The following is a 16,961-nucleotide window of genomic DNA, read 5'->3' on the forward strand; positions in this document are numbered from 1 at the left end:
CCCAGGAAGCTAAACTAAGAGCTTTAATCATTAACCAGGCTCTAGGAAGGATCCTCGCAAGATAAAATGTAACTGCACTGTTCTCAATTACAGGTTCTCTAACCTTTGTTGTGTACTCACACCCTCAGTGTACAAGTAAGGGCTGAGAACCTCTTTACACATCTGGTTTGTAACCTCCGAAACCCATGGCTTGTGTTAATTTAACACAAGGCTATTGAGCATGTTTTAGACTCAGATTTCACGGAGTCATAACATGATGAATGTAGGAGAGTGTTAATTTATATATGGAGCCTGTTGCTAAGTTATGAGGTCTAGTTTTTCTTTTTTCATTTTTACATGCTCTGGAAACCTTTTAGGAGGACTGGTTTAAAAAACTGTTTAGTCTGTCCTCCCACAGCAGTTTTCATCTATATCTCCAGCCTTTTTATATCCGAACAATGAAAGCTGTTTCTCCCCTATCACCACCAAGGCTACAGCACTAAGCAAAGATATTTTCTCTTTTTTTTTATTGTTTGCTTCACTGACTGACCTCTAAGGTCCTGGGTTAGATATATATCTATATATAGAAATGGGTTGGCTTTCACAAAGGGGATATATTATCTTACAAGCTTGTAGTTCTGAGGTTGTGAAAATGTCCAAATCAAGGCCTCAAGACCACACCCTCTTCCTGAAGACTGGCTACAGGCAATCCTGGACTCCTGTCACACGGCAAAGCACATAGGAGCATCTGCTGCTCTCCCCTTCTCTTTCAGGGTCTTGCTTCCACCACCCTGTGGATTTCATTCTCTTATAAAAGACTCCAGTAAGAGGATTAAGACCCACCTGGTTGAAGTGGGTCACATCTTGATCCACTCACCAAAAGATGCTACTTACAATGCGCCCATACCCACAGGAATGGATTAACTTAAGAAAACACTTCTCTGGGGTCCATCCAGTTTCATACAGGGCCCACCAAGGTGAGCCTTTCTCCCTGTGACACTACGTAAGTTACTTCACCTCTCTGGGTTGATAAAATGAATGACCCACACACCAACTGCTTACTAAGGTCCCCTTTGGCTCTAAGCCATGATAAGATGCCCCAAATAAGATTCTAAGTTTCTACACATTTGGCATTTTAAGAATGCCAGAATATTTCTCACCCTTTGTTCCTCTCACTTGCTTCATGGACTATATCAAATGTTGAATGAAATGAAAATGAGACAACCTACAGGGAAAAGGAAGCACTCATGTTCACCCCAGTGACAGCGCTGAGTAGAAGAGTTCAGCAGGCTAGCTCCCTACAGCCAGGGCATTCTGTGTCTTCAGTGAACAACAAACTCATCGGTGAACTGTCCCAACAGTTCCATAATAGTGTCTATTTAAGAAAAAGTAAAAAGTGACAACATATCAACACTGACAAATACAAACCACAACAAAAACAACAATTCACAGCATTTTATTCAAGTTACTCCATTTCATTCAATAACCTGCCATACAGTTCCTGGCACTGTGAATATTACTGTCATTACGGTTTCTCCCTTGGAAAGGACCATGGTTTTAAAAAATTCTGGGTTGCATCTCCATGTGTAACTCTATGGTCAAAATCCTTTTATTTATGAAAAAGCAACCCCTTAGTCACAAGAGAGGCAGAGGGGAACACTGAGATTTGTGCAAATTTATCTCTACTAAAAAGAATTTATAGCTCATAATCTTTCAGGTTTGTATTTTCACTTGGGGCCTTTTTGGGGGAGAGGGGGTATGACTACTTCTCACAAATCTTTAATACAAATAACCTGCCTCATTGTACCATGGAAAGGAAGTGAGGACTAGTCCCCAGAGAACAAGCAGGTGGTCCTTCAGGAAAGGAGCCCCAGTGGCTCCTAGGGGTGAGCCATCCTATCAGCATCAGGAACCCTTTCCTTGTCAGTAGTAATTACTACAAGTCAGTAGTAGCAAGGCATAACCAGGTGAATCTGAGCGGTAGTAACTAGAAGGATAACCCATGGGTTAGAATCTATAGACCAAGGTTATGTGTGTTTGAATAAACCAGAGCTGGGTGGGGGGTAGGGTGGGGGTGAGGGTGCAGGTGCCTGGAGAAAGTGACAGAAGAGGAATGTATGAGGGAAAAGTACAGGTTTCCCACTAGGGAACCCACAGAAAGGTGGTACTGCCAGTCAAGGGTTCTCTTGGGTTTTTCTTTGAGATGAGCGTACACTGAATGGGTTCTGCAGTTTTCATGTAAAAATTGAAAGATACTGAACAAATGGAAAGGGAAATCAGTTTCTCTTGTTTGTTCTAAACACTGACCTATGGGAGAGCCAGGGGAACAGGTACTAAGGAGAAAAAATAAAGCTGTCTGAAATGTGGTCCTGAGACACAGTGGAGCACGCTAGCAGGGGCATCAGGTCCCAGCACACTGCAGAGCATCGTGTCTCAGGGGCCACGGGGAGGGAAGGATCATTTCTGACTGGCAGGGTCAAAAAGGCATTCCCCAGTCCTCTCCTCTTGGTTCTCAGCACGTCCTTTGTGCTAAAGTCTCAGTCTGTCCCGTTCCAGGCATTTGCTTGTCTAATCTTTCTCCGTAGTTTGAGAGACAGAAGTATGAGAGGCTAAGATCTTGCATCTCAGGTGCCTAATAAATACTTGTGTGGAATTGATGTTTGTGGAAGGGCTGTTCTATTTTGGTCCGAAAAGGTGGAAAAACTTTTTTGGGAAAGAAAAGGTTAAGATGGTGGAGGCAAGGCATTCTAATCAGAAGGCAGGAGTAAAGGTATGCCACTGGGAAAATTCAGTTTGTGGTTGAGGGCCAGCAGGTAGCTGAGATGAGCTGGAAAGCAGAGCTTTGCTTTGGATACTTTAACCTGGTGGTTATTTTATTTTATAGATGAGGAGCACCTGAAGGTTTGAAGGCAAGGAGTGACTTGCTTTCAGCATGATTTCGGAAAGATTAATTTTGTGACATAGTGAAGTACAGAGAAGGCTGAAATGAGAGGGCTGCTGGCATGCTCCAGGCAGTGAGAAGGGCCTTGAACAAGAGGGCTGCAGTGGAATGGGAAGGCCGTCCTGCAGTGATAAAAGAACTCGGTCACGGGCGGACTAAAGGGCGCTACGTCTGAAACAACTGCTAGGTTTTCGACCTAAGTGATGAGGAAAGCACCAATCTGGTAAAGGACCTCAAAAAGGTAGCTGGAGGCCCTCTGCCACGTAGGTTAAGTCAGATAAACTAAAAAGCTAAAATCTTTTCTTTATTCTCTTGTTAGAAACAACTGGTCTACCCAAGCTCAACTGGGGAATATAAAAGAATAATGAAAACTAGAGGGTCTGAAGGAGCACTGAAGGACAGAAGATCAAGTAAACAGAGCATCTACCAGAAGAGGCGGTATCGAATGTAAAAGAAAGCTTTTGGATGTCTTCTTTAAGTTTGTTTTTGATGCTTTGGTCGGTAAGCCATCAAGATGGAGAGAGATGCTATTCCAAAGAAGAAAGTCTGTAAGAACCAGAGGAGTTGAGCCTGACCATTTGTGATACCTTTAGACCTAAAAGAGAAAAAAGAAAAAAGAAAAAAGAAAAGTTTAAACACCAGAATTTAAATCTTGTGGTTGATTGGCAATTTTGTCCTTCCATCTACCTTTTTAAAAAAATTTTTTAAACTTTATTTTGTACATTTAATAATTGAAATATATAAACAAACACTAAAAAGAAAACACAGTTGAATTAAAGCATCCATTTCTCAATTAAATGTACTGGACATATACAATTTTTTTTTTTTTTTAAATCATACAGTATGGTCCACAATGTATTTGGTTCATAGTAATGCAGCCATGCAGGATTTGTCCTTTTGCGCCTGGCTTCCATCTACTTTCATTGAGTTTAATTTACTGTTTTTCTCTGGCTTCTTAATTATTGGTTAGTTCATTTATTTTTCATCTTTCAGATTTTCTAAAAAATGCATTGAAACAGCTTGTTCTTCCCTGAGAACCAGTCTGGCACTGCCTAGTATTATGAAAGTGATCCTCATGTGATTCTGATGTGCAGATGGGGTGTGATTTCAGAGCAAATGATAAAGACAGATAAGACTGGAGTCCTAGCTTGGCCACCTGCCAACTGTGAACATGGGCAAATCATGCAATCTCTCAGAACCAGTATCCTCATATGAAAAATAAGAATAATAGTATCCATCTTTTAAGATAATTATGACATAAAATACAAAGTGATTAGTAGAAATCCTGTCACATAGTTATAATAAACACCCACTTATATAGTCATTCAAATTAAACTGCTTAAAATGAAACTCAAAAGAAAAAGACCCAACTGCAGTGAATGGTATGCTAGAGTCTCATTTGCAAATAAATAGATCTCATTTTGAAGACTTTTATTTATGACAAATTAAATATACATATGTGAAACTAATGCCATTTTCTATGTCAAAAATTAGAAAAAGATCATCTGATCATTTTAATAAATACAGAAGAAGCATGTGATAAATTCAACATCCAGTCAAAGCTTTCCCTTTGCAATCATGAACAAGGCAATAATGTGTACTATCACTTCTTTTCAACACTGTAGTAGGTGTACTAGACAGTGTAATAAGAAACAAAACTAGAGAGTAGATGTGGCTCAAGCAGTTGTGTGCCCCCCTCCCACATAGGAGGTACTGGGTTTCATTTGTGGAGCCTCCAAAAGAAGACAAGCAGATGCAATGAATTGATGCAATGAGCAGGGAGCCGATGGCTCAAATGGTTGGGCACCCGCTTCCAACATGGAAGGTCCCAGGTTAGGTTCCTGATGCCTCCTAAAGAAGATGAGCAGACAACAAAGCCCAGACAATGGGCCAAGAGATGAGTGTGCCAACAGGAGGGACTTAAAAATAAAAGAGAAACAAAACTAAAAGGAATAGAGAATTGAAATGAGAAATAAATTTTATTTATTTCTAGACACAAGTGAGTACTTAGAATATAAAAAAGAATCTACAGGGAAGTGGGTGTGGCTCAAGCAGTTTAGTGCCTGCCTCCCACATGGGACATCCCGGGTTCAGTACCTGGAGCCTCCTAAAGAAGACAAGCAAACAATGAGCAGACATCGAGCAAAAACAAATGAGCAGGGACAGGATGTGGCTCAAGCAGTTGAGCGCCAGCCTCCCACACAGAAGGTCCCAGGTTTGGTTTCTGGTGTCTCCTAAAGAAAAAAACAGACAAGGAGCAGATAACAAGCAGAAAAACAAACTAACAAACAAATAAAAAAACATGAGCAGACAATGAACAAAAAAAACAAAAATGAGCAGATAAGAAAAAACAAAACAACAAGCAGACAATGAGTGCAGAGAGTGAGCACAGACAGTGAGCAAACAGACAAGGCAGGCATCTCGGGGCGGGGGTGGGGGGAAGAATCTACAGATAAACTAATAGATTTAATCAATTTAGCAAGGTTGATAGGTGTAAGGTCAACATATAAAAACTGGCTGTATTCATACACACTACCATTAAACAATTGGAAAATAAAAGTTCTTTATAATAACATCTGAAAGAAGTAACTGATCTAACAAAGATTATAGAAGACCTCTTCCAAAAATTATAAAACTGTTGAGACATGACAGGAAATGTAAATAAATGGAAATATACCTATTTCAGTTTAGAAGCATCAATATTGGAAGTATTCCAATTCTTTCTAAATTAATTCACATATTCAATCTAGTAAAGATTTCAACAGCTTTTTATCTTTTTAGAACCTGACAATTTGTGTGGATATTCAGAGCGCCCAGAACATGTAACCCTCTGAAACAAGGTGTGAGGACATGCTCTAACAGATATCAATTTAAATGTTGCCACTATTAAGGCAGTGAGGTACTCATCCAAGGTAAAAACAAAAACAACCAAAAAAACCCAAAACAGTGGAACAGAATAGAGTTCAGAAACAGACCCACACATACAAGTACATATACCACGATATTAGAGCACATTAATGGAGAGTGCACTTCTCTATAAATGGTCTGGGATAAGTGGGCATCATGTGGAAAAAAGTAAAGATGGAAACCTCTCTTTTATAAAAATCAGTTCCAGGGAGATTCAAGACCTAAGTAAGAAAGGCAAAATCCTAACAGTATTAGAAGACAATGTAAAAGAATATATTCTTGACCTTAACATAAAGAAAAATAATAATTAATTTTATTACATTGATGAATTTCTATTTATTGAAAGACTCAAGAGGGGATATTTGAACAAAACTAACAAAGTACTCAAATTTGGAACAAATTATCTTTGGGATTATGGGAGACTTGCTTTACATTTTTTTTCCTTCTTTTTTTCTGCTTTCCATTTTATATACAGATGTTTAACTTTTAACAACAAACACAATTATTTTTTTAAAAAATTCTTTCTATGATTTCTTTTGAAATGAGCAAACAACAAAAATATTTCCATTTTGGAAAGTAAATTTACATGACTGAGGAATGTATAAAAAACTTTAGGAAGGGAAAGAAATAAATTTTCTGGCCCCTGGGACAACAGGCCCACTAAACTAAGGTGCTTATCTCTGCATTCTTCAGAGGGGTGAAAGTAGTGGCTGGGCCACCCCAGAAGTATTTTCCTGGGGCTATCACAACTTGTTCTTCTCCACACACCTGTATCTGCATTCTTAGCTCATTTTCTCTTTTTAAAAGGCTTTCTTTTTTTTTTTTTTCCATTTTAAAAACAATTTTTTGAAGGATAGCACTCATACATGAACATACATCACCAATATATAGAAGTTGTGAATTTACAAAACAAACATGTATAATATCATACAGAGCTCCCATAAATCAACCCACCATAAATACCTTGCATTGCTGTGAAACATGTGAAGCAAATTACAAAAGAGCATCCTTGGGAAGCAGATGTGGCTCAACTGATAGAGCATCTGCTTATCATACAGGAGGTCCAGGGTTGGAACCCAGGGCCTCCTTACTGGTGTGATGAGCTGGACCACACGCAGTGCTGCCATGCGCAAGGAGTACCATGCCACGCAGGGGTGTCCCCTGTGTAGGGAAGCCCCACGCGCAAGGAGTGTGCCCCACAAGGAGAGCCACCCTGTGCAAAAGAAGTGTAGCCTGCCCAGGAGTGGCACCACACACTTGGAGAGCTGACGTAGCAAGATGACACAACAAAAAGAGGCAGAGTGCCAGTGTCACCGAGAATGCAAGCGGACACAGAAGAACACACAGCAAATGAACAGAGAGCAGACAACTGGGGGTTGGGGGTGGGGGAATAAAAATAAATCTTTAAAAAAAAAAGGGGGGGCAACCTCAAAATATTACTAATAACTATAGTCTCTATCTTACATTTGGTGTATTTTTCCCCCAACCCACCCTATTATATATATTTTGTTCATAACCATATAATTTATCTAAAGTGTACAACAACAAAAAAATAAAAGTATATAATCAACGGCATTTGTTATAATCACCAGTTGTGCATTCATCACTTCATTCAATATTAGAATATATTCATTACTCAAAAAAAAAAAGAGAAAACAAACCACTATTATACCCATATATTGGTGTTACTAATTACAAATCCCATGTGTAAAAGGCCTTCTTAATTTAACTGGTATCTCTTAATGACACCTCTAAGACCTAGCTAGATGTAAGAGTATCTTTGCTTGTGAGTATATTTTTACCTGCCTGGAAAAACCGTCCTTTCTGATACCTCCAAAATGTCACAATCTACCTCTTCTGGTTACATGGGCTACCCAATCATAGGGTGCATCCACATTTAAGAATTTCTGCCCTCGGGAAGTGGACTTGGCCCAGTGGATAGGGCGTCCGCCTACGACATGGAAGGTCCGTGGTTCAAACCCCAGGCCTCCTTGACCCGTGTGGAGCTGGCCCACATGCAGTGCTGATGCGTGCAAGGAGTGCCGTGCCACGCAGGGGTGTCCCTGTGTAGGGGAGCCCCACGTGCAAGGAGTGCACCCCGTAAGGAGAGCCGCCTAACGCAAAAGAAAGTTCAGCCTGCCCAGGAATGGCACCGCACACACAACAAGATGATGCAACAAAAAGAAACAGATTGCTGTGCCGCTGACAACAACAGAAGTGGACAAAGAACATGCAGCAAATAGACACAGAGAACAGACAACTGGGAAGGGCGGGGGGAAGGGGAGAGAAATAAATAAATAAATCTTAAAAAAATAAATAAATAAAAATAAAAAAGGAATTTCTGCCCTGTTTCTAATTCTAATGGAATCTGCTCTACCTAAAACTGCACTGAAAAACCCTTCAAGGGGCTACAAAGCAAAATGGGGTACATCACATGACCCAGCTGCCAGACTGCAAGGATCACTCATTTTTGAATTAAGAGAAGAAGCACAATATATCCTGAACGAAAAACTCCAGATTGTACAAAGGTAACAATGAACATTAATACTGGCCTTGAAGAGCTACTATTAGATTTATCCCTAATGAAAAATCTAATTTTTTGGTGAAAATGTTATCAAGTCACAGAAGGTATACAGAAATACAAATAAGAATTTGTATAAAGAAATACAAATCAAAATGGCCAGACAAACCTTTTTAACCTATCAAAATAACAAAGAACTTTTTTTTCCTCCAAAAATGGCACTCTCTTAGATCGCCTAGTAAAAATATGTATTGTTTCACTGAAAGGCAATTTTGAAATAAGTATCAAGAGCTTTAAAACTGTTCCTTCTCTTTCATTCAATTCTACACCCAGGAATTTTGGCTGAAGAAAATCACAAATACATAAAAAGCTCTAGAGAAAAAAAGACCTTCATTATAGCATTATTTATAATGGTCAAAAAATCAAATGTTCATTGCTAGAGTTAAACAAATTAAGGACTATTCAATTACAAAATAGTATGCAAACTTTAAATTTATTTACCAAGAAATTTTTAAAAACATGGGAAAGTACTTAAAATTATCATCATAAAGTTGAACATATATTTCAATCTTATCTCTGGTTAAAAGGAATTCACCAAAATATTAAAAATATTTATTGCTGAGTAGTGGGATTTGGGAAATTTAAATGTACTATCTTGCCATGTATTCACTAATTTAAACTTATTCAATCATTCATCTAGCTCATAATTCAAAAGGGTTAATTACTTGGGTTCGCAGTGACCACACATGACAGGCCATAAAGAAGTGATTTCAAGAATATGATAACAGTGACCTACATCTGTTTTCCCACTACCCTTCAAAGAGCAGTACATCAAGATGCTAAATTTGACTCTTTTGTTTTCCATTAGAGACTCCAAATGCCAAAAACAAAGTACACGTCAAGTACTCCTACATACTGCACATCTCAAAGCTCACTTTCACTGAGTGGCTGAAAAGACCCACTGGAAAGAGGTACGAGAACGCTGCCGCATAGCCTACAGCACCTGGAGCCCAGAGACCGGCTCCAGCAGAGCCACCCGCAGAGCGTGGCACCGGGCCCTGCGATGTGGGGGGTGAGGGGATTAACACCTAATTCACACTTATAACGTTTAAAGACTGGTGCAGCCTGCCTGGTAGGAGAGCAAAGAGACCTGGCTGGGAATTGTGTGCCCTTCTGGGTTCTGGAGGGATAAGGAAGCTGTTTACTCTGAGCCTGACAGATCCTGGGGAAAGGCACTGGATACAGGGGAGTTTAAAAGGGAGCCAAAAGGGAATCAGCCCAGAGGCCCACTGGAGCGTAGAAAGGATTAATAAGGGGGTATGGATCCCCCCAACACAGAGCCTGAGGGTAAAACTGTGAGCGGCTAGCTGGAGGAGGCATCTGAAGGGAAGGGAAAGGGAGATGCCTAGTGTTGGGCAGTTTCCCAAAAACCCACCAAAGCCCCTTGGGCAAGAAAGGGGTCCTGACAACACCCACAGGACGTGGCCACCAGATTGCACGGCAGCAGCCATTTGAGACTGTGCTTCTTTTTCCTTAACCATTCCCATCATCCCAAGGTACCACAAGCAGCTAATGCCATTGAACAGGGAAAAAAGGAAGGAGAGAAGATAGCAACTCTTTTCCCCATAACAGGTACCTGAGCCCCAGTTGGAAAGCAGACATTTTGAATGGATGATAGTTTGCAGTTTTAATAAATAGACTGGACTTGATAATATCAGATGGTGCCTAGAAAACCTATGATCTGCCTGAGGTTTCATCCAGGGCTGGGGTGGGAGGCTGGGAACAAGTCATGGGGTGAGTTTTACTTGGGGAGGGGTGAGAAAGAATAAAGTTGCTTTCTGCTCCTATTTTAAAGAGTCCAGCTTGTTTACTAAATCAGAAGATAAAGAAACATGACTTATTTAAAGCACTCAGCAATGTTTGGCATGCTATCTTACTTTCCACTTTCAGAAGTAATGCATGAGAATAGAGGTGATAGTTAATCTTGGCTTGAAAAAAAAAATAATTCCAAAGAAATGTGACATTACTAAAACCATCTTTTTCATTACCCTATCTTTTCTGTATATGCTACAGTACAAGTGTAAAGAGAATTTTTTTAGGACTCTTACCAAGTATTAACCTACACTGGTGGCTGCTGAGTAAGGTCTGGTTCGGTGGCTTTTAACTTGTACTGTACCCCAGAATTTTCTGTAGAGCTTGGAAACAATAAAAGATTCCTATGTTTGAAACCACACCTACTAAGTAATACTTCTGCATCTGGAAACTGGACGCACGTAGTTTGAAAAATCTCTTTAGGTGATTCAGTTGTGAATCTAAGTTTGAGAATTATCAGCCTATGTTAATAATTTCTAACCTTCTGCTTTAGTTGGGGCTATACAAAAAACGATAAAATCATGTAAATGAAATACCTAAACAATTGATTGACACAAATGAAATGAATTCACTTATCAAATATTTACTGAGTGCTCCTACCGGGCCAGGCTCAGTTTTAGGGTGGAGATTCAACACTAAGCTAGGAGTGCATGCATTACGTAAGTGTGGCTACTCCCACCTTATATTAGACACAGAAGAAAAGTGCTGGAGAGCTATTACAAAGACTTACCTGCACAATACCATGGCATACAAGGACTCTCCCACATGAATCAGCCAGGCAAGCCAAAACCTGAAACAAACAAAAAGTTTCGGGTGACGGTTATCTGCTGATAAAATCTAACACAGAAACCTCAAAAGAGAAAGGTACTGGAATGTGAACTAGCACGACTCTTATATCTGAGGGCAACTGCAGGCCTTCAAGATCTCCAGAGGGACAGAAGTTCCTGGGTCCACATCCCACGTCTGCAGCTCTCCTTACCCATTGCGTAGCAGGGTGGGATGGTTGTCCACCAAGTACTGAGTGAAGGGTCCCAGAGGCCCAAGCCTCTGATAGGGGATACTCTGAGGCCAGAAGACAACCCACTGAAAGAGAACCAGAGGCACAGAATACCAATTAGGTCACTTAAACCCTTAGTAATTTTTTGCTTTTGAGAGAGGTTATGAAATAATCCTGATTGTACAAGATCATATACCTTCAGTTTGGCAAACAAAATGCAGACCAAAACAAAACAAAAAAAATCAAAGAAACAAAAAACCCTCTGAATAAAATCATCTGGGGCCTGGCTCTCAACTTCTATTCCCTAAAGGCTAGGCAAGTGGAAGCTATATGCTGAGGATAATATGTGGTTCTCAGGCTTGCCCATGGTGGATGACACCTACTCTTTTTTTTTTTTTTTAAGATTTATTTATTTATTTTAATTTCTCTACCCTTCCCTCCCCCCTACCCCCCAATTGTCTGCTCTCTGTGTCCATTCGCTGTGTGTTCTTCTGTGACCGCTTCTATCCTTATCAGCAGCACTGGGAATCTGTGTTTCTTTTGGTTGCTTCATCTTGTTGTATCAGCTCTCCGTGTGTGAAGCCCCATTCTTGGGCAGGTACACTTTCTTTTGCGCTGAGCAGCTCTTATGGGGCGCATTCCTTGCGCGTGGGGCTCCCCTACGTAGGGGACACCCCTGCGTGGCAGGGCACTCCTTGCGTGCATCAGCACTGTGCATGGGCCAGCTCCACACGGATCAAGGAGGCCCGGGGTTTGAACTGCAGACCTCCCATGTGGTAGGTGGATGCCCTAACCACTGGGCCAAGTCCACTCCCTCCTGATATCTTTTAAACTTTTCCTCAGCTTAACAGAAGTCACTCTTCCTCTCACTAGAGATCCACTATCTTGCTTCCAAACCTATGCCATAACAGTTATGCCCTTTCTGTTCTTGCATACTGTGTTAGTGAGCCAAAGGGGTGCTGATGCAAAATACCAGAAATTGGTTAGTTTTTATAAAGGGTGTTTATTTGGGGTAGAAGCTTATAGTTACCAGGCCATAAAGCATAAGCTACTTCCCTCACCAAAGTCTTCTCTTCGGGCTCAGGGCTCCTCTCTTTCCAGGGCTTGCTTCTCTTTCCTCACAACTAAGCTCCTCTGTGTGTTTACTTCCCAGGACTTCAGCTCAAAACTCCAACATCAAATTCTCCAACTCTGTCCTTTGCCATGTCTTTTATTGGTGGGGACTCAACACTCTACTGACATAGCCCAATCGAAGCCCAAATCACAGTTTAATCATGCCCAGGTACAGACCAGTTTACAAACATAATCCAGTATCTATTTTTGGAATTCATAACTTTATCAAACTGCTACACTTACCAATTACAGGCATACGTCAGAGATATTTCAGATTGTACCAGACCATCGCAATAAAGCGAGTATCACTTTTACACTATACTGTTTACTCAATACTGTAATGTATTAAGTGTACAATAATATTACCTTAAAAAACATAACATACCTTAATTAAAAAAATTCTTTCTTGCAAAAAAACGTTAACCATCATTTAAGCCTTCAGCGAGTCATAATCTTTTTGCCTCAGTGTTGCTGGCTGCTGACTGATCAGGGTGGTGGCTGCTGAAGGTTGGGGTGACTGTGGCAATTTGAAAAATAAAACAGGGAAGTGTGCCACATTGGTTGATTCTTCCTTTCATGAAAGATTTCTCTTTAGCATGTGATGCTGTTTGATAGCATTTTACCCACCCTAGAACATCTTTAAAAATTGGGGTCAATCCTCTCAAACTCTGCTGCAGCTTTATCAGTTAAGTTTGTGCAATATTCTAAATCATTTCTTGTTATTTCAACAATATTCAGAGTGTCTTTACCAGGAGTAAAGATCTCAAGAATCTTTCTTTGCTCGTCTGTCGTGAAATTGCAGCAATTCAGTCAGCTCCTCAGGCTTCACTTCTAATTCTAGTTTCTTGCTATTTCCAACACATCTTCAGTCACTTCCACTACTGAAGTCTTGAACCCCTCAAAGTCATCTAAGAGAGTTGAAATTGACACCTTCCAAACTCATTTTGATATTTTGACCTCCTCCCTGAATTATAAATGTTCTTAATGGCATCTAGAATGGTGAATCCTTTTCACGTTTTCAGTTTACTTAGTTCAGATCCAGAGGAATCACTATCTGTGGCAGCTATAGCCTTATGAAATGTATTTCTTAAATAATAAGATTTGACATTTGAAATGACTCCTTGATCCATGGGCTGCGGAAAGGATGGCATGTCAGTAGGCATGAAAACACCATTCATCTCATTGTATATCAACATCAGAGCTCTTGGGTGACCAGATACATTGTCAATGAGCAGTAATATTTGGAATGGAATCTTTTTTTTCCCCTGAGCAATAGGTCTCAATAATATGCTTAAAATATTCAGCAAAACATGTTGTCAACAGATGTGCTGTCATCCAGGCTTCGTTGTTCCATTTACGAAGCAAAGGCATTGTAGATTTAACATAATTCTTAAGGACCCTAGGATTTTTGGAATGGTAAATAAGCACTGGCTTCAACTTAAACTCACCAGCTGCGTTAGTCCCTAACAAGAGTCAGCCTGTCTTTTCAAGTTTTGAAACTGGGAATTGACTTAACTTCTCCAGCTATGAAAGCCCTAGATGGCATCTTCTTCCAATAGAGGGCTGTTTCACCTTCACTGAAAATTTATTATTTAATGTAGCCACCTTCACTGAGAATTAGAATGACTATTTTTAGCAATCTTTGCTAGAGCCTATGGATAACTTGCTGCACCTTCTACATCAACACTCGCTGCTTTACCCTGCATTTGATGTTATGGAGATGGCTTCTTTTCTTAAACTTCATGAACCAACCTCTGGTAGCTTCAAACTTTTCTTATGCAGTTTCCTCACCTCTCTCAGCCTTCACAGAACTGAAGAGATTTAGGGCTTAAGGGAATGTTGGGGCTGGTTTGATCTTCTACTCAGAAGACTGAAACATTCTCTGTATCAGCAATAAGACTTTCGCTTTCTGGAGTAGCACTATTCCTTTGCACTCACACCTGGCTGTTTGGTGCAAGAAGCCTAGATTTTGGCCTGCCTCTGCTTTTAACATGCTTTCCCCACTAAGCTTAATCATTTCTAGCATTAGATTTAAAGTGAGAAACCTCTGACTCTTCTTTTCACTTGGAACTCAGAGGCCATGGTGGGTTGTTAATTGGCCTAATTTCAATATTGTGTCTGAGAGTACAGGGAGGCCCAGGGAGAGGGAGAGATACCTGGGAAGCGCCAGCAGGCAGAGCAGTCAGAACACATGCAACATTTATCAACTAAGTTTGCCATCTTACACGGGTGTGGTTTGTGGTGCCCCAAAACAATATAACAGTAACATCAAAAATCATAGATCCTCCGGTGGCAGGGGCAAAAAAAAAAAAAAAAAAAAAAAAAAATCATAGTTCACAGATTACCATAACAGATAGAATAATAAAGAAAATGCTTGAAAGACTGCAAGAATTACCAAAATGTGCACAGAGACAGAAAGTGAGTACATGCTGTTAGAAAAATGGCACCATCAGACTTGCTCAAGACAGGGTTGCCACAAACTTCAATTTGGAAATAACATGGGAGGCAGACGTGGCTCAAGTGACTGAGTTCCCTACCACGTGGGAGGTCCCGGGTTTGGTTCCCAGTGCCTCTTGGAGAAGAGGAGCAAGACAGAGAGCAGGCACAGTAAGCTGACACAAGATGATGTAACAGGAGAAACAAAGAGGAAAGACAATGAGACAAGACAAAGCGGGGAGCTGGGGTGGCTCAAGGGACCGAGTGCCTCTCTCCCCCATGGGAGGTCCCAAGTTCGGTTCCTGGTGCCTCCTAAAGAGAAGACACAAAGAGCAGACAGAGAGCACACAGCGAATGGAAACAGAGCAGACAGCGCAAAACAGCGGGGGTGGGGGGAATAAATAAATATAAATCCTTAAAAAAAAATAACGAACTATCTGCGAAGGGCAATAAAGGAAAGCAAAATAAAACTAGTATGCCTGTTAATCCCAATCATCCAGTAGATTTATCCCGGGTTTCCAAGGAATTCCAACTGCCTCAAACACCCCGCTTCCGGAAGTCCTGTCCTTACGCTATGTCAAACAAGCGGGAATCGTAGAGGGCGAGTTATGCCAAGACAGGTATACTCTAAAGCAAAAACCATTTTTGAGCATACCCAACACCTGCGTACACCAGTAACCACAGCAACACGCGCATGCGCAACCACTATGTTCCCAGAGCTACCCGCCCACCCTCCCTACGAGGGGCTTGGAAGGCCAAAAAGTGCCCCCGCCGCACGCCTCACCGTATAGCAGCCCAGTCCCAGGACCGTGACCAGCAAGGGCAAGGGTCTGGCGATGCGGAAGTAGGCGGCAGTAGCCCGGCCAGCCCCCGACTTCGCCGCCACCATCCTGAAAGAGCTCGCTACTGAGGCGCTGGGTGGGGCGCTGACACCGCCCCCATGTTGGGAAATCCTGGCTAACAGGTTCCTCACGACCGGGAAATACCTGGAGTACAGGGCAAAGGCGCTGGCAGACGAGGGCGCCAGGTTCAGCGCGTGAGAGCCTGGATTGCGCCTGCGCGGACCCTCCTCGCGGGCCGCGGTGGAGCCACACTGAATGGAGCGCTCGCTGCTCCTCGGCAGCTGCAGCACTTACCGTGTAGTAGCCCATGGAGAGGGTGATGACCGTGAGCCAGAACAGACTGGCCTTCTGGAAGTAAGCCCCTTCGCTCTTTGCGCTCCGCATCGCAGCAGCTTCTTCAGTCTGCGCGGCGGTTCTTCTCCTCTGGGGCGGGGGCGGGCCGGGGGCGGGCCGGGGGCGGGGCCGGGGGCGGGCCGGGGGCGGGGCGGAGGCCAGCTCTCCCGCTCCTCCCCCCTCCCCAAGTCCATCCCGGGAGGGAGTCGGAAACTTCCCCGGGGCTCGAGCACGTCTCCGCCTCGCCCAGCCCTGGAGGAGCGGACTTGGAATCCTGACACCTCGGTTCTGGCTCGGCGGGCTGGTTCCTCATCTTTCGGGGAGTCGTCTCTCTGCGTGTCTGTTTCCCGCGTCTTAAATGAAAGGGTTGGATTAGATGGTGCTTTGAGGCACTTAAGCACGGCCCTGTGCTGTGCGGCGTGAAGAATAATGCTGTTCCTAATGAATTAAAGAGTGTGGAACCGTACAGCAGAGCATTTAACAGCGCGGGCCTGGAACCGAGTGCTTAGGGCTAAATCCTGACTCAGCCACTATTTGTATAATAAACATAGAGTAGTTACTTGTCTGAGCCTCAGTTTTTCTCTGTGTAAAATGGTGGTATATCAGTTCCTACCTCAGTTTTTTGGGGATGGATGAGTTAATAACTGTAAAAGCACTTAGAAAGTGGCACACAGTGCTTTGTACATTTTGATTATTAGTATCAGTGGCCCTTTGGTGTATGTGCTTGGCACCGCCAATGGCAGTGGTATTTTAGAAGCAGCACAGGTTGAGCCCAAGTGGCTTCTTACTAAGCTTCATTAGAGAAATTAGGTTTTACCTGGGCCTTAAAAATGGTTGAAACAACAAAACAATGACTGGTATTTGTTGAGCACTTTATATGTTGAAGGCATTATTCTAAAGTGACTATACGAAGGTAAGCTCATTTGATTCCTAAAACAACGTTCTGCAATGGATACTCTTATTATACTTGAAAGAGGAGGAAGTAGCAGAGACGAGGTTCTCAAGGCCTTAATGCATAAG

The 16,961-nt window shown here is 42.0% G+C and overlaps 1 protein-coding gene and 1 long non-coding RNA gene across 4 annotated transcripts in view; one reads left to right on the top strand and one right to left on the bottom strand.

The window, feature by feature from the left end:
• Window positions 1–1,419: 1,419 nt before the first annotated feature.
• On the bottom strand, window positions 1,420–16,066 carry TMEM254 (transmembrane protein 254). Of its 3 annotated transcripts, none has more exons than XM_004484521.3 (4): window positions 15,903–16,066; window positions 11,200–11,303; window positions 10,951–11,010; window positions 1,420–3,515 (listed from the first exon to the last, which is right to left on the bottom strand). In XM_004484521.3, exons 1-4 carry the CDS (start codon window positions 15,990–15,992, stop codon window positions 3,395–3,397), a joined length of 375 nt encoding a protein of 124 aa, XP_004484578.1. In that variant the 5' UTR covers window positions 15,993–16,066; the 3' UTR covers window positions 1,420–3,394. The 3 variants fall into 3 exon arrangements, with proteins under 3 accessions (XP_004484578.1, XP_004484577.1, XP_058155301.1); XM_004484520.4 differs by lacking the exon at window positions 15,903–16,066 and adding an exon at window positions 15,551–15,665; XM_058299318.2 differs by lacking the exon at window positions 1,420–3,515 and adding an exon at window positions 4,942–5,154 and having other exon boundaries at window positions 15,903–16,060.
• LOC111762178 (uncharacterized) overlaps window positions 15,785–16,961 on the top strand; it is a 42,462-nt gene continuing 41,285 nt past the window's right edge. The window contains exon 1 of the long non-coding RNA XR_011649119.1: window positions 15,785–15,962. This is a non-coding gene — a long non-coding RNA (uncharacterized lncRNA). The remainder of the gene's footprint in view (window positions 15,963–16,961) is intronic.

Source organism: Dasypus novemcinctus, chromosome 6, assembly GCF_030445035.2.
Source record: "Dasypus novemcinctus isolate mDasNov1 chromosome 6, mDasNov1.1.hap2, whole genome shotgun sequence".
In the NCBI taxonomy this organism is placed as follows: domain Eukaryota; kingdom Metazoa; phylum Chordata; class Mammalia; order Cingulata; family Dasypodidae; genus Dasypus; species Dasypus novemcinctus.